The sequence below is a fragment of the Corvus kubaryi genome, unplaced genomic scaffold (assembly GCF_017639235.1).
Source record: "Corvus kubaryi isolate FWS band 111438036 unplaced genomic scaffold, C.kubaryi_AGA036_p1.0 133, whole genome shotgun sequence".
Lineage (NCBI taxonomy): Eukaryota > Metazoa > Chordata > Aves > Passeriformes > Corvidae > Corvus > Corvus kubaryi.
Window position 1 is genome coordinate 31,120,517 of NW_024580667.1, and position 24,606 is coordinate 31,145,122.

Genomic DNA, 24,606 nt, shown 5'->3' on the forward strand with positions numbered 1-24,606 from the left:
TTGGGGTCTGTTCTCCCCGCCGCCGCGAGGCGCTCCCGCAGGCCGGGGCCTCGCGCCGCGCGGAAGCGGAAGCGGCGGCGCACGCGGGGTGACGCGTCCCGGCGGCTGCGGGTGAGGCGGGCGCGGGGAGTCCCGTCCGGGGAGCGGGAGCGAGGGACGCAGAGCGGGGCTCTGCCTGCCAGGGGACGCGTAGGAGCCGACGGCGGGGGGTGCGGGTCACCCTGGCATCGGCGAGGGCCGCTTTCCCTGCTGGCGTCTTCCCGGCGTGTCCCCCGCCGCCCGGGCTCCGCCCGCCGGGGGCAGCTGCCGGCGCTGGCCGCTGGCTCCGGTGTGATTCGCGGTGCTGCCCAGCCTTGCCCTGCGGAGGCTGCTCGGCGCTGCCGGCAGGGAGGGGCGGTGGGGCTTCGGGCTTTTAAATAAAAGGGGCGCTTTTCTTTCGTTGCAGACACCTTCGAGGTCTTCCTTCCGGAGAACGTGAGATCCGCCTCGGCGCCATCCTGCTGGGGTTCACTGGTTGTTAAGTAGATTTGGGAGCGGTGTGACATCGCGCCGCCAGTCCCTTCCCTCCTGAGAAAGGGTAGCTGCTTTCTGAGCCATCACATACCAACTTCATGTATTCCTAAGATTGTCATCAGCTTCTTGTTTTCTATTCAGAGGCGTTACAGAGGTTTAATTACTTACAGGTTCTAGTGGTTGTAAAGTAATTTAAGATGTTTGTACTACTCGGTTGTAGTTATCTAATTCACTCTTGTGTTAAGAGACATCGTTTTAACTTGGGAATGGTTAAATCGCCAAAGAATTAAATTATTTATGGATAAGGGCTATTTTATTTGACTACTGTTGGCCTGCAACTTAAACTTGCATCTTTTATTTTTTTATCCTATGCTTTTTCTTTGTTATGGCTGCTGCAACAATAGTTCATGATACATCAGAAGCTGTAGAGCTCTGTGCTCCCTGTGGGTTATACCTTAAACCCATTACCAAAATGACCATCAGTGTGGCACTTCCTCAGCTGAAGCAACCAGGAAAATCCATTTCGAACTGGGAAGTGATGGAAAGATTGAAGGGGATGGTGCAAACTCATCAGTTTTCCACTCTGCGGATTTCTAAAAGCACAATGGATTTCATTAGGTTTGAAGGAGAGGTCGAGAACAAAAGTTTGGTTAAATCTTTTCTGGCATGCCTTGATGGCAAAACAATAAAGCTGAGCGGCTTCTCTGACATTTTAAAAGTGCGTGCTGCGGAATACAAGATTGACTTTCCTACCAGACATGACTGGGACTCTTTTTTCCGTGATGCAAAAGATATGAACGAAACCTTGCCGGGGGAAAGGCCAGATACTATTCACTTGGAGGGCTTGCCTTGTAAGTGGTTTGCAGCCAAGGAGACTGGCTCGGAAAAGCCAAGTGAAGAAGTCCTTATAAAAGTTTTCCAGAAATTTGGAGAAATCCGTAATGTGGACATACCCATGCTGGACCCTTACAGAGAAGAAATGACTGGCAGGAATTTTCACACTTTCAGTTTTGGAGGCCATTTAAACTTTGAAGCATATGTTCAGTACCGAGAGTACGCAGGATTCATCGAGGCCATGAATGCCCTGCGAGGGATGAAGCTGATGTACAAGGGCGATGATGGCAAAGCAGTGGCTTGCAATATAAAGGTGAGAGACTGCAGCCTTTTGTGTGGGAACCCACATGAAAGCCCAAGTACAGCTAAATGTTATTTCCATAGTGCTTGAAACCTTTATCTGTAAACCATAGTGATGACAACAGGCGATACTGGCGGCACTAATGTAGCTTTATGGGACAGACATAATACAATTTTTAAAGGAAAATGTTGGCAGAAAAATACGTTGTTAGACTACATGAGCAAAGTGAGTGGGTTTTTGCTTTTTTCTTGGCAAGGCAATTCTAGAAATGAGAACTGCTTATGGAAGGATCAAGTTCATGAACACGATTTTCTAAATTTTTTAGAAAATAATATGTTTTTATAAATCGTGATTTCACTTAAAATTCCAGTTCTGAAAAAGTTCAGACAAATTTCACCAGAAGTTTAACTGTAAAGTGCTTTATTCTTCCATGTGTTCACTACAGAGAGACATTTTGGGGGAGAATTTCATGGCCTCTGTATTTGGTCCCTGCATTAAGAACTAGGTCTACCAGTCAAGGGTCAGAACTGAAAGTTTTAGTAGCATGTGGCCTGTATGGCCTGGGAAATACACAGTTAATCATTAGCATACCTTACATACAGGAAGGCCCCACAAAAATTTAAATGATAATTTTCATTCCTAGCACAGCTTCCTGTGAATGCCCTATGCTTATTTCATAATGTTTGCATACGGAGTTTTCCAGAAGTAATTTTCTGTAACCTCATTGTCTTAGAAATTACAGCTATGACAGAAGGGAACAAGGCAGTCTGTTCAGAGGTAGTATCTCTGAAAGCATGGCCTCAAGAAAACTTACTCTGTTTGGAGGTGGTCTGTGGATTTATTTGTTGGTTGAGTGAAATGTTTGCGGAGGTATTTTGGTATGCCCAGTAGTCATTCATTAAACCAGGGAGTGTATTTCAGAAAAAAAAGCTTGAGTATTCCTTTGTGCAATCTGGGAACATGCAGATACTTATTTAAATTGTAGTTTAGTCAGTGTAAATAAAATACTCTAATCTTTTATCTTGTTATCAAAGCTTCTCACTTGCGGGATAGAAATTGTGCCTTGACCTGGTGAAATTCAAACTGTCATTTACATGCAGGGGATCAGGGTTCCCAAATTTAGTTTGGCTGTGCAAGAGGAATCAAGCCTTCCTGGCAGCTGCCCTGTCAGGACAGCAGCTCTCTGTCATACAAGGTCACAACACCTTGTCTGTTTGTACCTATTTGTCCTTTTAGTCTTGTTAGTGAAACATCATTTTGCATAGAGCTTGGGTAGATTAAACTGCAGAGGATGTGCTCTTTGTCCTCTGCCCTGTGGTTCATGACCATGGGTCTGCGGAAATGTGTTATAGATCCCTGCCTGCCTGCACTCAGAATTGGCGATTAGGACACTGGGGCTGTGGTGTCTGGTGGTGTCCTGTTCCAGCACGCAGCTGGATGTGACCAAGGTGTGTTCACATATCCTGGAAGCTGAGCCCCTCTGAGGTCTCATTTTTCAGATGTGTGTGTCTTTCTTTTCTTTCTCTTCCCACGACTTGGGATCTTAAGCCCAGTGTACCTCAGTTTGGGTTTTAGAACTGGTGGGGAGGCTTAAACCAGGTGCTGAATGTTTTAGAACTATTTCTTCTGCTGAATTTAAGTATCACAGTTTTAGACAGAAAGGAAGGCTCTTACTTAAAACTATTTCTACCTAGTGCTGTACAGTCCCTAACAGCATTCATTAACTAAGAGGTTTGTATGTGCCCGTTCTGACACATGGGACAAACAGGGTCTCAACCACTGAAAACATTGGATAGACAGAGCCTCAATCACACTGGGGTTTATTTTTGGTTGTGAGACACACAAATATAAAGTGGTATCTGATTTTGCTATGTGTGCACACGTTTAGTTCCCAGCTACCTGGTTACAAGAGGTGGAGCTTTCTCTGGGCACATAGAGAAGTTCCCTTTGTTTTGGAAAAAAAGTTTTACGCACCTGATTGTACTTACACCAAGGTCTAAGTTAAAATTGTGTGGGGTTGTCAGGTTGTAATTTTTAATTTTTTTTTCTGTTTCCTTAAAACTGTTTTCAATTGTATCATGTAAAGGTTTCTTTTGACTCAACAAAACACCTCAGTGATGCATCAATTAAGAAGCGTCAGCTTGAAAGGCAAAAGCTTCAAGAGCTTGAAAAGCAGAGAGAAGAACAAAAACGTAAAGAGAAAGAAGCTGAGGAAAAACAAAAAGAGGAAGAAAGGTATTTATTCCTTATTGTTCAGTTATATTTTTAACAATCAGGCATAACAAAATTACTCCCTCATATCAACTGATATGCATCAAAAGATAGAAAATAATTAAACACACGTTTTCTGTAGCTAAAGTGAAGTACTTAAAGCCAAGTGTGGTTATTTAGTTTACCACTTATGTTTATGTTCAATTCAAAATATTAAAACGGCGAAATTCTTAATTTCCTAAAAATCTTGCCATTATACACCTAGTTTCAGAAACCCTTGGCCTTTAGCATAAGCTACCATTTTGTCCTAGTCACTGAAATAAAACCCACCACCACTGCACACATTCATTGGCTTGATATTTTTCTTCTTGCCATGGTAATTCTCTGCCCAGCTGCCTCATGCATTGTTATTGTCTCTGGTCAAAGTAGTTCAAAAATAATTCTTCGCTGTAGCCATTTTTGTCTTTGAATTCCAACTTGTTTTTAAAAATAGATGGAATATGACTGTTTGCTGTCACAACTAAGGGTTAAAATATTCTGTTTTCTACTTTTGTTCTGCAGTAATCAACATGACTTATTTAGAAACAAATTTACTTGAAGTATAAAATGTATTTTACATGGAGTAGGAGTTTGAAATTGTACTTGGCCTAGAAAAGGCAAAAATATTTGTCTCTTTTTAGGAAGCAGAGAGAGCTTGAAGAATATGAGAGAGAGAGAAAAAGAGAAGAGAAGTTGCGCAAGAGAGAGCAGAAACAGAAAGATCGTGAAGTTCAACGGAACAAAAAGCAACTTGAAAAGCTTCAAGCTGAAGAACAGAGAAAACTTCAAGAAAAGATAAAGCTAGAAGAAAGGAAGCTCCTGTTAGCCCAGAGGAATCTTCAGTCCATTAGATTAATTGCAGAACTGCTAAGCAGAGCAAAGGTAACTTCAATATTTATTTTACAAGCTAATGAAGAACCCAGCAGAACAAAGCCCTTTACTGGCTTTAAAGGAGGTGGGGAGCACTGTTCATTAAACAGGTTTACTACCTCTGCAGCTGCTATTCCTTAGACCAAAATTTCAGAAAAGCTCAATGAAACAGTATTTCTCTCTTGGTAAAACATGCACTTGTAGGTAAATGGAAAGTGAACTTGAACCTATCGTCCTGAATAGCATTTTTTACCTGTAAATTAATTGTTGGGTTTTCTTAAGTCCAGAAAAAGAATGTGTGAGCATGATGAAGTGAACTAACCACAGAGGATAAGATGCAAGACTCCTTCCCTAGTTCCAGTTTGGATGCTGTTTCCCATCTGCCTTGTAGTGATTCTGTTCTCTGTTCTTTGCAGTTTCAGAGATTGAACTTTCATTAGTCAGTGTTTGAAATGTGCAGAATGTTTCTTCTGTAGGAAAAGTACTGTCAGCAAAGGTTTCAAATGTTAGATCCTGTCTCTAACAGTATTTTTATTTTTCCACTGAAACACTGAAGCTTAAGACTTGGATAAAACCTTATTAGGGTGTACTGTATGTGAAATATTTTCTGTAGAAACGAAAAGCTGTGTGGAAAAGCACAGGTTTTTTCTTGATTCCAGTGCACTTCAGGAGTGTTTTTGAACTCACAGTGCTATGTACAAATCAGTTATGTACTAGAAGAAGGGAGAAATGCCTTTCGCAGACTTTTTAACTTGGTAGCTGTGGGATAGAAAGGTTGTCTGATGAAACAGAGAGTGTGTTTCTTTCATTTAGAGAATTCTGAGGTCTGTACTAAGCCACTTGACTTAGGTCAGAATAAAGATTGAACCTTTTCCAGCATCATGAATTTTTAAAGTGGTTGACAAAATGACAATCAGTTTCTACATAATTTTTGTCCATTTAATTACTTGCTGTTTGTATGGACTCATTGTAAAGTCATCTATGAACCACAAATGCCAATCATCTAAGAGAAGTTCTTCTCAATAAAATTTAAAACATTTTTAATTTGACTGAAGCCTGACCCTGACAAATGTATTTCAATATTGCAGATTTCACATGGTGTTACTTTCATTATATTAAGGAGCCATGAAGACAAAGCTTCTACTCAAGAATTGTGGACCAGTAGTGTTTCACCTTACAGCAGTTTTGTATTAGTGGGTTTTGTTGCTTGATTAGTTTTGATTTTTTTCCCCTTTAAGAAGGAAACACGATTTTATTTTGGGATGGTTCCGTTTGTTAGATTTTATTTTCTTGCCATATTGCTGCCTTTGTGTTGCTGTAACTTGGAAACGAGCAGGTATTTTTTGTTTACTCTTACCTTCCCTTTGACTGTCTTTCAGACAGTAAAGCTTTTGGAGCAAGAGCAGAATGAAGAAAAGATTTGTCTTCAGCAGCTAGAAGAGAGACGAAGGCTCCAGGAGGCTGAGCTTAAACGTGTGGAAGAGGAAAAAGAGAGAGCACTGGGTTTGCAGAGAAAAGAAAAAGAACTGAGGGAGAAACTACTGAACAATCTTCTGAGCAAGAAAATGGATGCAGTTAATCAAAGCAAAGAAGAAACCAAAGCATCTCAGACTGACATGCTGAAAAGCCCTACTGCCATTCCACACACTGTGTCATCCAGCTGCATCACTTCTACCTCAGGACAGGCTGTCACAGGCAAACTGGCTCCTGGCTCTCAAATAGAAGTAGCATCCCCTGAAAGTGTAAACACTCAATGCAAGTACTTAAATGGCAGCATTCATGACAAAGTTCATGTCAAAGAAGGTCAGAATCTCCATACTACAGACTCTGAGAGGTGTTCTGACAAAAGAGGTTCGGGGGTACTTTCATGTGTTCCCGCCAATAACCAGGACCAGAAGAGCCTCTCTAGCTGTGACCAGAACACGTGCAAGAAGGACTTGCACTGTGAGCAGGACAAACGTGGCACAGAGCCAAGGAGAAGAAAGAGCCGTTCATGTAGCAGCATAAACAGTGATGAGAGTAAGGGTAGACGAGAGAGCAGCAGACACAGAAGAGATGTGAGTTACCAGGATGAAAAGCACAGGAAAGAAAGGAGGTATTACAGACGCTCCAGCAGAAGTTACAGCCCTCGCCGAAGCCGCAGTCCTCGTCGAAGAAGTGCCAGCCCCAGGCGTTCCCGTTACAGAAGAACGCGCAGTAGGGAACGTAGGCGGGACAGGAGAGAAAGGAGTCGTAGTCGCAGAAGTGCGAGCAGGAGACGAAGGCACCGGAGGTGATCACTGAGTAAGCAAAGGAGCACTTGGAGTGGGTAGTGGAGGCCTTGGCTCCTTTGAAAGGCTGTGGTAGGACAAAAGGGCCAGAAAGTTGTAAACGAGACCTCATTGGTGTGACTGCTATAGAAAACACAGTTGTTTTAACCAATTTTTAGCTTGCATCTAGTCCCTGAAATCAAGAAAAGAGATGCCAGATTTTTTTGACCTTCCTTCCTTTGTTGTCTCTTTCTAGGTTTCTATGACAATGTAGCTATAATCACCGTGCTTGTGCTCAAGTTCCTAAAGTGCTAAAAGTCAACCTGTTTCAGTTTTCTAAACCTTAATTTTAGCGTATTTAGTTTTTATCTCTGTATCACCTAATTTGGCTTAAGAAATACGTGGGTGCCAGTTATAGGAACTTCAGAGGTGACAAACTATTACATACAGATTTGATTTAAAGTGTTTTCTGGTGCATTCAGTGAAATCATGTTTAATGAAGTAGATTTTTATTGATTGAGGTGGATAGCAGGACTTTCACATTTTTCTTAAAACTGACTATAAAGATATGCAGGATACCTTTTAAACTGCTGTGATTCCTTCATATGTCTGTATGATGCCAAGCTTTGTGGCCCAAGTTATTCTGGCATGTAATGCCTTTGTATAATCATACTTTCCATGTAAGAGAGACACACTGGTGTAGGAAGTAACAAGCAGTGGTAAAATGGTTGAAAGTTGTTCTCATATTTTGTTGACATATTTGGCTTTGTAATTATTTCAGGTGGCATAGGGATACTTGAAACATATTTTCAGGTACATAAAGAGCTAGACATTGTCTTGAAAAAGGGGCCTTCTTGCTAAATTATTTCTACTTGTGTTGTTGGAAAGTAAGGCTGCAGTGTTTCTTGTTAAATCCATTTAAGAATACTTTTGCTTTTAAAATGCAGCTCAGGAATATTAAAAGCTATAATGTTACAGTGAAAGAGTTTATTTTGCATTTTTATGGTAAAATTAAAAAGAAAACTGTTTCCAGTGAAGTTGCTGTTTTCATGTGTCAGTATATTAAAATCTGCAGAAATGTTGTTTAAAGAACCTGTTTGTTGAAAGTGTCACTCAGCACATTTGAATAATGAAGTTCAGCTTCTCTTCTTGATGGTCCTATTGTGTTTCAGCTGTGTCAACTGTTAATTCAGCAGGATGTGTGCTCTTTAACTACAGCCTTCAGATGCCATTTTCCTCACACTGATGCGTGAAATCGAAGTGCATCCATTTCCTGGAGTGTCTGAGAAGCACATTAGTGCTGGAGCTCAGCTGGATCCCTGGCTGACTGAGTTTGTCTGCTTTACTTTCAGAGTCTATGTGGGTTTGTTTCTTACTAGACCATGCTGCTGAAATCTTTGTAGTTTCTAGCTGTGAACAGAAAAGGTAAGAATTGAGAACACTAAATTGTGAGGAGTTGTTGTGTCCCTTGAAGGCAGAGAGGCACAGACAAATCAGAGAGCTGGGCACTCACCAGCCATATGAAGTTTAACAGGGGCAAGCGGCAGATTCTGCAGCTGGGATGGGGCAACTCTGGATGTATGGACAGACTGGGGAACGAGACTGGAGAGCAGCCCTGCAGAAAGGGACCTGGGGGTTCTGATTGACGGCAAGTTGAACGTGGGTTTCAGTGTGCCCTGTCAGCCCAGAGGGCTGACTGTGTCCTGGGGCACACCAATTACAGTGTTGCCATTTGGTCAAGGGAGGGGACTGTTTCTTCTGTGTCCTCCTTTCAAAATCTGGAGTCTTCCCTCATGAAGCTAAGAACTCAATTCCCAGCTTCTTTCCCTGTGTCAGGCAGCCACACCTGTCAGTTTAAGTGTACTCTAAAATCGGGCTTTGTTGCTGGGGAAAGTTCAGGTTCACTCTTAACTGATATGTTTGTTTTCCTTCAGTAGTGGAAAAATTTCCCCAATTAGCGTGATAGATGTGGTATAAATACTGGGTGTAAATCCCATTAAATCATGGGTTGGGCAGCTTCACTGTACAGCCCTGTGTTCATGCCCACTGGAAAGCCCAGCAGTGAAAGAGACCTCTGAGCCCTATTTCATATACTGAGTCCCAAGAAATGCCCAGCGTCATGCTGCCATTCTTGATCATTCTTAAATCACATGGTGAGTCAGGAGGAGAGTTTTCTCAGTTGTGAGAATACACCTCTGTTTTTGCACTTGGTTCCAGGAGAGATTTCACATCTGTCACCACAATGTCTCCTTTATGTCCTTGCAGAGGTGCAGGAAGGATAGGATAAGTGGGAACCCACTTTGCTCTTGAGGATGCATAGGGTTTTGGAGTGTACTCATCATCTAGTGATACAAGGGAGCATGTGACCTCCTCCTGTTGGAGAAGGTGAACCCTGCTTATCAGGCTGCTTTTAGCAAGGTCTGAGCTGAAGCAGGTAGGAAGTTTGTGGGCCAAAGCTCTTGAGCTCCTTGTTCTGGGCAGGAGCTGTGCGTCTGCTCTCTGCATGGTGCTGCTGCCTCATTGTGGCTGTTGGCAGTGGCAACCGAGAGTTGTTTTTCTGAAGCCCTTGTGAAGCAAAGAAGAACAGGAGTCTCAAAGGGGTAAGTAATCTAAGTTCCTGTTGCTATGGACAGTGTTACTGCATAGTCCTGTTCTTATCCTCAAAGGAGAATGTCTCTTCTTGTATCTGAGAGCTGATGAGCCTCTCCACGTACCAGACTTTCGACCTGCAATTTTCTTACCTTCTGGTCTCAGCCTGCACTACGTGAGTCGGGAAGAAGCTCAGTCAAACAACAGCTTTGCTACCAAGAGCAGGGCCAAAGCCCTTCAATATGATTATTGTGATGTTTTCCATCTGATTACTGCCCACTGTGGTAATTTTGATAATGTATGAGTCAAATTGCCAGAAGTAATTGATATTACTAAAAAAACAATTACCAAAGCTGTAACCATATCCAAGTCCTGTTTCTAATTGGTTCTACCTTTGTAATCTATTCAGTGACCTAATAAATAAAGACATAGACATAAATAGGTATGTGTATAAAAAATATTTAGTATGTTATCTGGAAGCATCATCTTTAAAGCTGACAGAGAAAAGGGGAATTTTTGCAGTTGCTCCCAAAATTGTGAACACAAGATTCCATCAGTGCCACAAGGCTATAAACACAAACTAATGAGAGTTGATGGGTGATCAGGACTACCTGGATGTCGCACCAATGTCAGCTTTAGGGCAGTCCTTGTGTAGGATCATATAGCAGACTATTGTGGCTACTCCTGTTTGATAGCAGAGGTAGAGGTGTTGTTACATTCTATATGACAGCAATTAAACCAACTAGTTCGGCAAATACCTTAATTTATAAATATGTGGGCAAAATTGGCCACTGATGTCTTGTATTAAATCAAATTAGTCTTTATTATGTATTGCCTGTGTCTTGATCTGGTATTCTGCTTTTGAGGTTTGGTTGTTCTGGATACAACACCCATTTCAGTAAGCTTACATCGCATTGATCTGGCCTTTCCCCGGCCTAATGAACATATTATTTGCAGAAGGTATTTTTTGCTGCTTCACAATAAATTTGCAGTTGTCTCTAGTGTTTATATAAAGCAGCAATCTAGTTGCAGTTGATTCTTCAGAACTGGGTGCACAGAATGAATGATCAAGTATCCTGTATTAATCTAATACTGGGCTATTGAGGCTTGTTTGAAGTGATGTGCACCAACATTCTTTCCTCTATAGTGGCAGCACAGAAAATGAATTTGGCCTGGTTCCCTGCCACATGCTGCACCTCCTGAATCTCCTGCTGCCTGAAAAAAAAATATAATTCATATGTTAGCACAGGCTAATGCTTTGCCATAGCATATGTTACAAAACTTTTAAAGGGCCAAGGCTGATTGGAATTGCTTTCTGATACCTCATCTAGCTGCATGTGCAGTGTGGCACCTGCCAGGTGAGACCTACCTGCTCTGCAAGGGATGTTCAGGAGTGCTGTCCATGATATTGGACTATTTGTAGGACAGTATGAAGCAATGTCACTCTCAGGCACTGACAGCAAAGTGTCTGAACAAGAATTGATCACCTTCAGATTAGATTTTCCCTGCAATTCTGCATATGATCCTGGACATGTGTTTGTCAATGCTCTGAAGAATTGCTTAGTGGTGTCTGTTTCTCTCTACCTTACCTGTAAAAGGGAAGGCCTGGAAAAATCTCTTCTGCTCACTGCACATGGCTTGCTGCTGTGGTTTATAGCAGCTGGCAGCTCAGCTCCATGCAGCTGCTCATGCACCCTTGGTGAGATGGGGTAGAGAATTGTGAGGGTAAAAGTGAAAAAACTCGGATTGAGATAAAGATAATATAAAGGTAAAGCCAAAGCTGCATGCACAAGCAAGGCAAAATGAGGAATTTATTCACCACCTCCCCTGGGCAGGCAGGTGTTCCTGCCATCTCCAGCAAAGCCAAGCCTCTAAAATGGTCTGTTTTAGGCAGCTGTGTATCCACAATTTTCCTTTGTGATGCTTGACAGAGCACAAATAATTTCTGAAATCAGAGCCTGGCTCAGCTGCTATCCATCTTGGTTTTCTGTTTGTATCTCTCTCTCTCACTTTAAAGTTTCTGCATCTACCACTTTTAGCTACTGTACCTGGCTATTGTCAGGAAGACTATGACTCTTACCTGCTGGGACTTTCTTCTGATAGAAATCTCAATGACTATTTAGTTGAATTATTTGTTGAGACATTGTTTGCAGTCCACGAGTTAAACCAAGAACAACTCTGGATTGCCTGAGATGCACTTTAAAAGATGTTCTCAGTCAGAGTTTTTACTGTAAGTGAATGTAAAGAGAAGGGAGGGTTTGCTTAGAAAATGAGCTGGATATACAGATTTTCCTGCTCACTCCAAGTGTTTGCCATTAGTGTATGTGATGAAAACAGGAAAAAAAAATTGGTCAGTGCCAAAGTGATGGAAATAATAGTCATGTTACTAGGAAAAAGCATTTATTGTAAAATATGAGAATAATTAGAAGCTACAAAGAAGAAAAGGAGCATTTTGTTAAAACTGGATATTTTATTTCAAAGAAAAAATATGATACTGAGTATCTTGGCTTTTTAGGATTGTTAAAAAAAAGGCCCCAAACTGTATTATTTTAGTGCTCTTCCAGGGCATCTGTTATAAGCTGGGCATACTTAGAGACTTAGTAATGATAGCAAGGCACAATTGTCTCCCTCCTGGCATTATTGAAACTCATTGTAGTCACATCCCTGGGATTTGTCGTTTTTGCTTATAAGGAAGGTTTCATGTATGAAAATAGTGTCATCTTCCATTTTTCACTGGCAGACACATTCATTTTGCTAAATCTCCTTTGTTCATAGATAATTTCTTACTTTCAAATGTTATGCAAAAATGACATAATTGTTTTTTGTATAGCATTTGTCTGTAGTGAGTCATTTAGGTAAAGAAAAATGCATCACTGAAATAGAACTGTGGTGGTAAAATAAGGGCTTTAGCCTGTACGTGGTCTATGCCCTATGAGAGAAAACTCGATAGGGTTTTCAGAGAAAGCAAGCCATTGCAATTTCATCTTCATGAATGCATTTGTAGCTTAAAAGGAGCTTAAGCTTTAAGCCTCACTAACAATTTACTTGGAAACAGCTACACACTGCATGTGGCTTTTTTCAATCTGGTGCGGGTTATCTGCAAGCCTCCTCCCCTACATCTCACTACTAGTAGTAATCCCATTAGATGATTATAACTGGTGTCCTCAACAGACAGATTTAGTCATAATTGAAAAAGAACTTCAAGAGTGTTTAATCAACTGTGTGGTCATTTTATTAGTGGAGACTCATGTACCATATAACTTTGCCTTAAGTGAAGTGCATTTATGGCCTGGGGCTGAAGAGCTGTTATGATCCCAGGAGTGGGAAATCCTTATGCTTGTGTGAAATTGCGCCAGTTTCTCAGTAGCAGGTAGAATTGGCCTTTAGAAGAGAAATATTTTTATTTTCATACAACTTTCTAACCTTTTTGTCTAACAATAGTTATCTTTGGCTGGTGATGTCTGATTATGTACAATTTAGTTCTCTGTTTTCACTGGAGGAGAGGGAATGTTATTGAGGGAAATAAGTTGACTTGGTTACCCATGCAGATGGAGACTTAGTGAGAAAGTTTTAAACTTTCTCCATCTACAGAGCTGTTTTAGGAATAAACCAAAGCATTGGAAAAGCTGTAATGTGTTCACCAAGAGCAGATCTAGATTTGTCCAAATAAATGAACTCTGCTGATAGCTTATTGCATATGCAGACAGAAGTTCATAAATAGTAACTGAGCTCACGTGCTCTCCTTGAGCTGGCGATAGCAGGGAAAGGTGTCCATTATGAATATAGCTGTGTATTTGAAACCTTCAGTGTCTTGTTGAATGCAAGCTGCACAGATTCACAGTCACTCTGTCAGAGGTGTGCTGCTGCTGGGATGTCCAGCCTGCACATACAAAATACACAGAATATTAGTGTCTAATCTCTACTGAACACTGAATGTGGTGCACTAACAAGACAATAGCACTATGTTTATAGGCTGTGCTGGCCAGGAGGAGCAGTTCTACATGTTTCTGCAGTTTGGTGTTTGCTGTAACTCTTGTTATGTTCATACCTAGGACTCCGGTAACACAGGAACTGTGATGTTAGAACCTGGGGAACAGGTATTGTGTCTGAGTTTGCTTTCAGAGGGGGAAAAAAGCTGAAAACTGTTACATCTGCTTGACTAACTTTAACAGCTCTGAAAGAAAGTTGCCGTTTCACTACTCGCTGAAAGAAATAGAACATCTTCTGGCTGAAAGGTAAGAATTTCAATGGAAAATACAGATTCAGAGAAGGATTATACAGTGGAATCTGAAGCATGGAGAAAGCTGCCACTGAAAAAAATTCTGGTTTGTAACATTTTGCCTTCAGTGTATTACCTAAATAAGGTCTCATTTAACATTGTTTCCTGAAGGGTCACTAAATGTGTGATATAAAAACTGAGTCTTTTCCTTGATGGAAAGGATCTTTCCTCACCTGAGCGTTGTCACATCTGCCCCAAGGTGAGATGGGCAGGATGTCAGGCATTTACAAGATGGAGAAATGAATAGTGGGGCAGCAAGATTCCAAGACAGTAAACGAGGGGTTTAATTTCTGATGAAGACCTATGAGCTATGTCCTGTGTGAAGCTGAAATCCATTCCCCATCTTGCACTTGGTAATCATTTCATTGTTTCTTCCCAAAGGCATTCTGCTGCCTAGGGTTAGTTTTGCAGAGAAGGGGAGGAAGACTGTAGTGATCAGCTGGAAAAAGTAAAATGTATTGTCATCCCTCAGCACCCTGCTCTGTCAAAACATGGTGAAGCATAAGTAGGACACCCCTGCTGAGATGCTGCTATCAAACAGTTCATATCAAGAATGCTATTGCTTTCTAACCTGGTATCAGGGTGGGTGAGAGGATGTGCAAAACACAGAAAAGTAACAAGGGTAGATTTAATTCCTCATAGGCTTCACCTGAGTGATCATCATCAGAGCAAACTAGTCACAATGAGAAAACAGCAAACAGACTCTTACAGCTTCTCTGTGGACTTGCTGCTTCTGCACTTAGGGATGGGGTATACCCTACTGCCAGCCCAGGGTCCCCTGGACTGTGCCCATCACAGCAAGTTTCAAGTCCCAAGTAAGATTCTGTTTTGGTTTGTGAACTCTGGTGCATCGCACTGAGTTCAGGTTCTTGATATTCTTCTGTACTGATTCCTGTTTTGCTTGTCACAAGGTTTCAAGTGCTTCTGAGGTACTAAGGTGTTGCTGACTGATGAACTGACAATGCAAGCTTTAATCCCCACTGCTTCTTTAGCCTTATACTTGATGATGGAAGAAACAGCTGAACCTGATAGAAGAGCACATCAAAGCCAAATAACTCAGCTAACACATTTTGTAACTAGTGTGTTTCTCAGAAGCAATAAGATTATATGGATCAGCTGGTGTGCTTTGTGTCTGGTGAAAAGAAGCTTATTTAAATTAAGAAGGCCAGGAAATCTGTATCTCAGTCCAGAAGGAAGATGGGTTCCACAGAAGACCTTGAATATCCTCAAATCATCATGCAATACAGCAATGGATTTTTAATTTCAAAGGTAAGAAATATAACTCAGTCTTAGAAAGAGTATGCCTCTTTAGACAGAAATATTCAAGGATTTCTCTTTAGGTCCTAAATGTAAGTCTTTGGAAGAGGTGAAAGCACTGGTATAATGACTGTTTTTCCAAACAGCATATTTTTAAGGCACAAAGGTAAAACTAGTAATTCTGCACTTCTTATTGTTTACTGACATTATTTGCTTAAGCTCACAGGCATAAAATTATAGTATCCAGTGCAGTGGATGATTTTTTCCTCATTTACTACTTAGTTTCGTGCTGTCCCCTGCTGCATCTCTGGCCAACATGGTAACAGAAGGAATGCTCTTCGGGTTGTGCAAATACTACTGCACCTTAAGCTCCTGAAAGGCAGAGCTGACAATTAAGAGAGAAAAAATAGATAATGAAAAATCACCTTGTGAGAAAAAGAAGTGCCCAATGCTTTCCAAATTAACAGTGTTAGTACCATGTTTTTGAGAAACAATTTCAACTTTGGTTAAGCCATGTTCTTACTCAGGGTAAAAGGAGCTTCATTGTACAGGAATTGTAGCTCAAATGATACAGGCAATCAACTGAATTGATGTCTTTGTTACCGTTTCAGGAGTGTTTATATGACCAGAGTAATAGGCTAATACTTGTAAAGTTGACTGTGTATAGCTAAAGAAGGATGGTGGTGTTGTTTTTTTTTTTTTTGGTTTTTTTTTTTATGTAATGGTTAGCTATGTCTGTCTGAATGTTGACAGATATTGCTGGAGAAGTTACATGCCTTCTCTATGGAAACACTGGGCAATTTGCTGGCTTGAATGAAGCAGTTCTTCTGGATGAGAGGAAACTCCCTGCTTCTGGAAGACCACTGTAGTCCTTTACATCAGACCCTGAAAACAAGGTCCATAGAATGGGATATTACTCCTATTGCAAGCCATGAGAGAGTCTCCAGGGTTCACCGAAGCACGTGTTAGACTCTTAGTTAAAGAACAGAAACATAGACAGAGAGCAAGCCCCCCACCACCAAGTCTTGCCTTTGTTCTTTCCAGGAGAATGTAAGAATGTGCTCCTAAACTAAGGAAGTGGCAGGAACATTTACACACAAAACCTGATCTCTAAATGTGGACTTTTGGAAGCCAAAAAGCATTGGCTGGCTTCATTGGAAAACTAAAAAGGAAATGCATGCACAGTATATTATATCAGTGCTTGGATAAACTACAGTTTAGTAATTGGACTTGTTTGTATGAAATACAAGTTCATCTGAAATAAAGATTATTATATGTATATTTTTTCTAATTAAACAGCTTGTGAAATGCAGTAGGCTTTAGTGCTTTCACCTAATCCTTCAGTCCCACCTTTCCCTACCCCAGGTTATGTTCACTGCCTGTGAGTTGGGGGTGTTTGATCTTCTTCTGGAGTCAGGAAAGCCTCTGTCTTCAGATGCCATTGCTGCACATCTGGGGGCCAGCACCATAGGGATGGCAAGACTGCTGGATGCCTGTGTGGGATTGAAGCTCTTGACGGTAGAGATGACACAAGAAGGAGGTAATGAAGGCAGAGAAATGGGAATAAGGTAAAAGACAAACCTCTGATGGTTTTGAAAGTGAGGTAAGATGTGTGGGCAAGGTGATACCAAATGTTAAGTCAGTTAATGTAGCTGGAAGAAAGAGAGAATCACTCTTGGGATTCACTCTTCAGCTGAAAGAGAAGAGGCAACTGTCAGCATCATCAGAGGAATAAAGTGAAACACAGGTGCAGGGCTCTATATCCCTAAACTTCTTTGTGCATGAGCCTCATGTGACCTTGGAGAAGATATTCAGGATCTCTTCAGAGCTTGTCTCAAGAAATCTCTGGAGTATGGGCAGGATTTTAAACTTTAAAAGAAAATGCCAGGGTTGATGGGTAACAGCATGATTTAAAAACAGGTTTTGGGGTTTTTTTTGGTTTTTACTACCATGTGAACTATTTTGTTAGGTTATTGATCAGAACTGAGAGGTGATGTAAGTTTGTCCTTATGTCAGAAACATGGAGTCCACTTGGACAGAAGGGATCTCTGGCCATCAGACAGCTGGTCAGGACTAGCTAGAATCTCACAAGTTGTGTCTTCTGCTCTGCCTTGTGTTGGCATGCTCTGTTTTAGGGATTATAGCTGTTGCCCAATGTGTTTGGGGAGAGCAGGATCTATTCCTTTGATACGCCAGTCCTGTGGGTGAGTGATGCCACTGCAGATGCATTGGAGGGAGTGGGGGAGATTTCTGGGAGTCCTGTCTGCAGAAAGTTCTGCCCTAGTGAGCTGAGAGAGGGTAGGGGTGGCTGGCCTGATGTTTTGGGGACCTGCCCCCCACCTGCTGACCTTGTCGATCAGAAAAAAGACTTGTCTGCAAAGGCTTCTCATTTAAATAGAGCACACTGAAAGCTTCCTCTGAGAGCAGAAGACCATATGTAAATGATAACACTTATAGGGCATTTATTTTGCTCTCCTTGAAAGAAATGTTTGGTGCTGGAGTTAGTTAGGGAGATAGTGTTTACCCAGATTGATGGGGCAACACACGTTTCAGCAGCCCTCACTCACTGGTCATTGCAGTGGAAGGATTTGGTTGTAGAAGTAATGTAACTGTGTCTTTGGCTCTACAGACATCTTGTGGTGATAAACACCAAGCTGTACAATAGACCTGACAAGGTGTTATATCGTGTATGTTAGTAAATAAATGTATTTTACCCTTTAGCCCTCTACAGAAACACAGAAATTTCCAACATCTACCTTACAAAATCAAGTCCAAAGTCTCAGTATCATATTATGATGTATTATTCCAACACAGTCTACTTGTGCTGGCAGTACCTGGCTGATGCTGTGAGGTAAGAAGGAATGTTGTGTGCTGTCTGTTGCTTTTCAGCATCTGTGTTGCTGCTCTGAGTGGTGTGTTTCTGGGGAAGAGCTCAGTAAAGATGCTGGCTGGTTCTCAGAAACTAAAAGCAACAGATAACATGGCAAATATGTGTGGATTTTTTTCCCCCTTGTTTTCCATTTGTGTATGTTCTTATTTTCCTTTTCCCTCTCATTATAGAGAAGATCTAGAAATCATATTTCTTTATGTTTCACCTCCAGGAAAGCTCTTTATCATTACAGTGGCTCTTACTGGAGGTGGCATCAACAAAGTAAATGCTGAGTAATGGTGGCTAAGGATCCTTCTGTTGCAAAGGCTTATAGGAGCAGTTAAATGTGGATCTGGAGTCTCACTTGTTCCAGTCCTTGCAACTGATGACCAAACACAGTGTAGATGATGGTGATGATTGCACCAGTCTTGTACCTTTACTTCAGGTGTGTTCCCATAAATCACAAAATCGTAGAATGGTTTGGATTGGAAAAGGCTCTAAAGATCATGTAGTTCCAGCCTTCCTACCCTGGATGCCACCCACTAGATCAGGTTGTTCAAAGTGCCGTCCCAACCTGACTTTGAAAGGGTCATTCTTGTGAAAGGGTGAGAAATATATCAGCACTCTCACATGCTTTTTAAATTGCTATTTTAGAGAAGGAATGAACCAATATGAAAGAGCTTTTGGCATTTCATCTAAAGATCCTTTTGGAGTGATGTACAGGTAATCATTAGACTATTTATAGAAATTTTATTCCTCTTATTTTGGATAAAACTAATGTTTTTAGTTATGGCTCAGGACAATTAAATATGTGAGAATTCCTCTCATCAGCATCATGCAATGTTTTTATTTCTCAGCAATATTATTACTGGGACACTGATATTTTGAATAGAAGTATATAATTTCCTAATCTGAAAAACATCACAGATCTCTGACAGAGGCAATGGTAGCTGAGGGAAAAAAAATCCCTTGGAAATTCTGAGAATGAGCAGCGTAATACATGGTTGGATGTCACTAGTCTTAATTCCCTATTTAAATGCATGAATTCATAGCTGTCCCCTCCTGCTACAGTAATACTCAAGGTAGGTTTATATGCAAAGAGGACATATTCTGTGTCAATAAAACCAGAGACTATTGTTTAAGCTAAAACATGTAGTAGCAGTTATATGATAGGAATCACCAGGGATATGGTAAGGAACCTTTTCTCTGTGCTGTGTCTGCATTGCTAGATCAGATGAAGAAATGCTAAAATTCATGGCTGGCCAGAACTCGGTATGGAGTATATGTGGCAGAGATGTTCTTGCTGCATTTGACCTTTCCCCTTTCACGCAGATCTATGACCTGGGAGGTGAGTGTCAGAAGATCTTCTTTAAAAAGCCTCTGAACTGTCTTTTATAAGCTCTGTAGAGGAAAACAACTACTATGTTATATGATGGGCAAAACAATGGAAAGCAGGACAGATTTCAGCAATATGAGGAGCATTTTACTGATTTAGTTGGGTTAAAAACAGAAATGTGAAAATGCTGAGAGCATAAGGAAGCTGAATGCTTTTCTCTAAAATCTCACTTAGGTGAGTAGTCACTCATTCCCTTGTGGCAGCTTTAGCATTTTTTCATGCCTTGCTTGATGCATTCTTCGAATGCTAGACCCTTTCCTTCTTCCCTTTCAGTCACAGTTGTTGAGGTACTGCCTACAGCCTCTTATCCTACAGCACTCTGCTGTCCCAGCACCGCTGAGAGCTGCCAGGATTCATGGGATGAAGCAGGCTCCCTCCTGGCCTCCCTCACTTCTTCCCCAGACCCTGGTTTAGTGACTGTTTCTTCATTTTTCACCTTCTAGCACCCGCAGCTGGGTCTGGCTAGTAGGGAGCATAAGAGCTGTAAGGGCTGGGGCTGACCCCACATGCTTGGATGCTGCAAGCCGTGGAACTTCCTGCAGAACACATGGAGACCGTGGCCTCTCCTGCCCCTCCTCTTCCCTTTCAGCAGCATGTGGGATGCAAATGTACATTGCCAGCTTCCACGAGGCTGAATGCACCATTGCCTATATGATTTCATGGGGGTGTCACTGAACAGGTTGGTTTTGTGTCAGTGCTGACCTTTTTTTACTGTCCCCAAAGGAGGCGGAGGAGCTTTGGCCCGCGAGTGTGTTTCTTTGTATCCAAATTCTACTGTTACAATTTATGACCTGCCCAAAGTTGTGCAAGTGGCCAAAGAACAATTTGTTTCCCCTGAGGAGTGTCAGATCGCTTTCCATGAAGGTAGGTGTGGACAGTGGTGTGGTGTTCTCACAGCTGATGCTCCGGAGCCCTGGCTCTGCTCAGAGGTATCATACTGGAGGCTCAGGTCTCCAGCTGCCCCTTATGGGGACCGTGTCTCAGGCTGCAGCCTTCCCAGCCTAGGTCTGCAGCTGTCTCAGTTGTCCATCAGAGCTATCAGAGACACAACTCAGTTATTCAGCAACAGAAGTTATTTATTCCTGGAGAGAACTATTTAATTTCTTCAGAAGAAGGTACATTAGAAATAAAAAAAGCATCCTGCAGTTTTGAAACCTGCCATACTTTTTTATAAATTTCCCTAACACTCCCCTTTTCTCCCATGCAAACCTCCTGGTAGATGTGAGGGATGCCAGGCATGCTCCTGTTTTCCTTCTCTGGTCATGACTGATTTACTTTCAAGTCCTAAGATATTTTATACCATGAAAATGGGTGAGCTAGCTCATGTTCCTCTTGCCCAGGCCACTGATCCTGCGTAGTCTTTGTACCATCTATGGGGAAAATGATTATAGGGAGATCTCATTTTTAATGTTTACAAAAATTTTCAAAGTGCTGGAATTGCTTAGTAGTGCTCAAAGCTCAGAGAGAGAAAAGAAGCCTTCAGGAGAGAAGGGAGTGTATAAAAACGAAGATGCAACAAAATGGGAGAAGAAATGACACAGTAAAATGCTGAGAGAAAAATCTGAATGCAGTACACCAGGTGCTAAACAAAAGGCATGACAAAGCTAGTGCTAGGAGGTGAGAGATGTGTATTTTTACCTACAAATTTATGAAGTAACTCCATGATTACCAAAGATCTTTGAACATTTTCTTAGATAAGGCAATATTCTTTCCTTCTTCTTCATGACAGAAACCATGTGAACCTATCTCCTTAATGCTTTATGAATCTGAATTTCTGTCACTGGAGAAAGCCTAAGCTCAAATGCATTCCTGTGCATCAAAGGCTATTTCAGGATGAGTTGCTGCCTTTAAATATTTTAGATCTTCTTGAGACTGAACAAGAGCAAAACTCCCTACCCAGTGCAATATAGGACTTTTACCTGGTAATTCCATTGCTGTATGATATATGTGAAGGACATGGCAAGCCCAGAGCTGAACAGAACTAAAAATACTTGCATAACTCAGCTCTCAGTGTTGTGGGGATATAGGTGTTTTGTAATGCATGTATTCTTGCTTTACAGGAGACTTCTTTAATGATTCAATTCCTGAAGCTGAACTGTATATTTTATCCAAGATACTGCATGATTGGGATGATGATAAATGCAAACAACTGCTGGCAAAAGTCTACAAAGCTTGCAAACCTGGTAGGTAGGTGTGAGCTCTTGAAGAGCAGAGAGTGTCTCGCTCATCAGTAATGTGAAGCACACCAGTCTTGATGCTGAGTTTGGGTGATAGACTTTCAGTGTGAGAGTTTCTTGGTTCAGTCCTTTGCTTCCCTGAGCTAGCTATGTGCAGCTGAGACAAATAGCACCTGGCCTAAGACCTCTTTGTTTGGCTTCCAGTTTTTGTCTCCTTTTCTGCAGGGACTCCTCTTTCAAGGCATGAAGTGTAAGGACTGAGAATTTTGGGTATTGTTTAGATATGTGTATACATCATAGTAAAATATCCTATTAAGCATCCCAATGAACCCTCAGAGTTTCAAAAGCACTGCCTAAGAGTCAGCTTCTGTGCAAAATCAGTAAGGTCCTGTGAATTTCAGCTGGGGAAATGTCAGCTTAGCACCCATTTATCCCTTGGACATCAATACCTACATTGCCAAGCAGAGACATGCTCTGATGCTTTGGCTCTTTCAGTGTCTTCTGTGATGCTGAAATATGACTTAATGTAGAGGCTGCTTCTTCCTGAAAGTAAAGGTCAGGATCCTAAGTAACAGCTCAAAAATAGCTCATCTTTTCATCGGTCAGGGTGTGGTTTTCTCTTCATTCCACCAGGTGGTGGAGTGCTGCTGGTTGAATCGCTTCTGAATGAAGATAAAAGTGGGCCTGTAGAAACCCAGCTGTATTCAATGAATATGTTGGTCCAGACAGAAGGGAAGGAGCGAACAGCAGAAGAGTACAGCAAGCTCCTGGAGGCAGCTGGCTTTGGAGTGATTCAAGTCAAGAGGACTGGAAAACTCTATGATGCTGTTTTAGGAAGGAAGTAGTAGTACGTGTTTTATGTATGTAACAAGACAGAAAAAGTGGAGAAATATGCTATTCTCTTCTTAGGGGGGAATGATCAATTTAGCTTTTAGTTAAGGCTGACAACTTTTTTGTAAGCTGATACATTGTCAGAAGAATTACTAATAACAGATCTTGAACATGCGTGTATTGCAAATGTGGCAGTCTTGCTAGGCTTGCCTTTGGGAGGGAAAGAAAGAAATCAACACCTGTTCCACAGGAAACAATCCACAAAAGAAATATGTAGTGGGCCTGCTTCAGCTTGTATCAGTCTCTCTGATTTTAACGAAAAGCAGAGCTGAATTTGTACTTGAATTCCTGCAAAATAAAACTAATCCCTGAACTGAGCTCTCTTGCCTGCATTTTTATTCCTGAGGTATTGGTATAATAAAACATAGACCAAATTATGTCTCTTTGTGGTCTTTTCAGAGTTCCAGAAGAAATCTTGTCTGAGCCTTGGGGAGTTTTGCATGAAAAAAATGATATTAATTTTTTATTTCCTGTAGACTTTGATTTAAATTATGAAAGAGTGTTGCCACCTTAGTGACTGGTTGAAGCCCAGGGATTCTTATTACAGAACAGGTAGGAAGATTATGCAGCCAAGTCATTCTGTTATGCACTTGGGTAGTCCTTGCTGCATGCCTGCTCGTATTTCTTTAAATCATTTGATCAAACATGGTCTGCTATTACCCACCCAGTTCTTTGAAACAGAATAACACATTACTGAATTGAGAAACATTTGGAGAAGGTACTAGAAAGTCACTCTGCCCTTGTTTCTTGAACAGCAATTGTGTTTGCCCATTAAGCTGGGTACTAGAGGAGCTTGAGATGGTTTACTCAGTACCCATCTAGAGGAGCCTCCCACTTGTATGACTGTAGGATGAGGATAGGGAGAAAGTAGCCTCAGTACACACAGGAGATGCAAGGTATTAATGTCATCACAATTACAGAGACATGGTGGGACAGCTTGCATGATTGGAATGTTGGGTTTCAGGGAGTTGTTTGTTTTTTTTCTAAATAACAAACACTGTGAAGAGAACCTGAAACAAGTGCTTTGCTGCATGCAGGCAAATTAAAACCCTGTTTGTTCTATAGTTTCCATGTTCCAGCAGCCATTGCTGACGATACCTTGCTATATATAAGAGCTCTTGTCTGTATTGCTTGTCATTGGATATGTTAACTTTTAAAAAGCTTGTGTAGGAACAAAGGAAATAAGGTGGAGGTTCCCAAGTTACTCGTGTTTTGGGTAATGAAAGCTGTTCCCAAGTTCGTACCCTTTCATGGTGCTGCAGTGGGATGTTTTCTGCTTAATGCAGATGTCTCTATCAATAGAGTTTTTTCCCCCCTTTCATCGAGTATTTCACCATAAAGACTGAGATAAATTTTCTAGCTCTAATATAGCTTAGGAACAATGAATGAAACCTGGCCATAGCTGGGGGGAATCAGCCTAGAGCAGAATGCACCAGGCAGGAAACATAGCCTGTGAGCTGAGACTGGCTGTGCTTGGCTGGGCTGAGTGAGGTCAGCTGCTCCCTCGGCCGCTCTCTCTGGCAAGACAGAAACTTCCAGCAGGTCCTTGGCCTGATGGCCTGGGAATTACATGAAACAGCAGGGGGCAGGAAAAGCCAGGAAATTTGCCATCTTAACGTACAAACTGGAAGCTGGTGGCTGCTGCTTTTCAGAACTTGCTGATAGTCATGGGTCATTGAAGAAGCACAGCCTTGAGCACTAGGAAATTCTGCTTCAAATATAACAAAAGAAACAGTAACTAAGGAAGGAGAAAACAGGGGAGGAGCAGAATAAGGAACCCCTGCTTAGAAAGAAAACAGCCCCATTGCAGCAGGATCAGGCAGAGGCTGGGGGCTGAATGTTGCCTAGAAACATCCTGTCAAAGGAGACCTCAAATGGAGGGCAGAAGGGTGGGAAATTGTCCCACAGGATCTGTGGCTGTAGAAGCACTGTGGGACAGTAGGAACCACATTCCAGGCTCCCTGCTGGCTCCGAGATCCAGCTCTCCCTTCTTCCACTGGCCTGCTCTAGAGAACCCTTGAGGCATCGTGGACTTGTCCACAGGTTGTCCTGAACTGTGTGTGCTTGTATAAGCATGTGGTTTTTCCCCCAAAATTATCCACAGTCCTCCCTTCTAATGCTTTAGCCCTTC

At 41.7% G+C, this 24,606-nt stretch overlaps 2 protein-coding genes across 3 annotated transcripts; both read left to right on the forward strand.

Annotated features, from left to right (window-relative positions):
* The first annotated feature begins 51 nt into the window (after positions 1–51).
* AKAP17A (A-kinase anchoring protein 17A) lies at positions 52–8,054 on the forward strand. The gene is made up of 5 exons (XM_042042110.1): positions 52–111; positions 446–1,660; positions 3,735–3,883; positions 4,540–4,780; positions 6,148–8,054. The coding sequence occupies exons 2-5, from the start codon at positions 899–901 to the stop codon at positions 7,042–7,044; spliced, it is 2,049 nt and encodes a 682-aa protein (XP_041898044.1). The 5' UTR covers positions 52–111; positions 446–898; the 3' UTR covers positions 7,045–8,054.
* Positions 8,055–8,155: 101 nt separating this feature from the next.
* ASMT (acetylserotonin O-methyltransferase) lies at positions 8,156–22,792 on the forward strand. 2 transcript variants are annotated; one of them, XM_042042085.1, is made up of 8 exons: positions 8,156–15,154; positions 16,508–16,682; positions 17,864–17,993; positions 18,666–18,734; positions 19,241–19,359; positions 20,131–20,271; positions 21,468–21,590; positions 22,191–22,792. In XM_042042085.1, the coding sequence occupies exons 1-8, from the start codon at positions 15,083–15,085 to the stop codon at positions 22,427–22,429; spliced, it is 1,068 nt and encodes a 355-aa protein (XP_041898019.1). In that variant the 5' UTR covers positions 8,156–15,082; the 3' UTR covers positions 22,430–22,792. The 2 variants fall into 2 exon arrangements, with proteins under 2 accessions (XP_041898019.1, XP_041898030.1); XM_042042096.1 differs by having other exon boundaries at positions 22,218–22,792.
* The last annotated feature ends 1,814 nt before the right edge of the window (positions 22,793–24,606 follow it).

Coding starts and splice junctions, on each gene's coding strand:
- ASMT (XM_042042085.1), top strand. CDS start 15,083: ATGGGTTCCACAGAAGACCTTGAATATCCTCAAATCATCATGCAATAC. Junction 19,360..20,130: donor GCAGATCTATGACCTGGGAG/GTGAGTGTCAGA, acceptor CTGTCCCCAAAG/GAGGCGGAGGAGCTTTGGCC. Junction 21,591..22,190: donor CTACAAAGCTTGCAAACCTG/GTAGGTAGGTGT, acceptor TTCATCGGTCAG/GGTGTGGTTTTCTCTTCATT.
- AKAP17A (XM_042042110.1), top strand. CDS start 899: ATGGCTGCTGCAACAATAGTTCATGATACATCAGAAGCTGTAGAGCTC. Junction 1,661..3,734: donor CAGTGGCTTGCAATATAAAG/GTGAGAGACTGC, acceptor TATCATGTAAAG/GTTTCTTTTGACTCAACAAA. Junction 3,884..4,539: donor AAACAAAAAGAGGAAGAAAG/GTATTTATTCCT, acceptor GTCTCTTTTTAG/GAAGCAGAGAGAGCTTGAAG.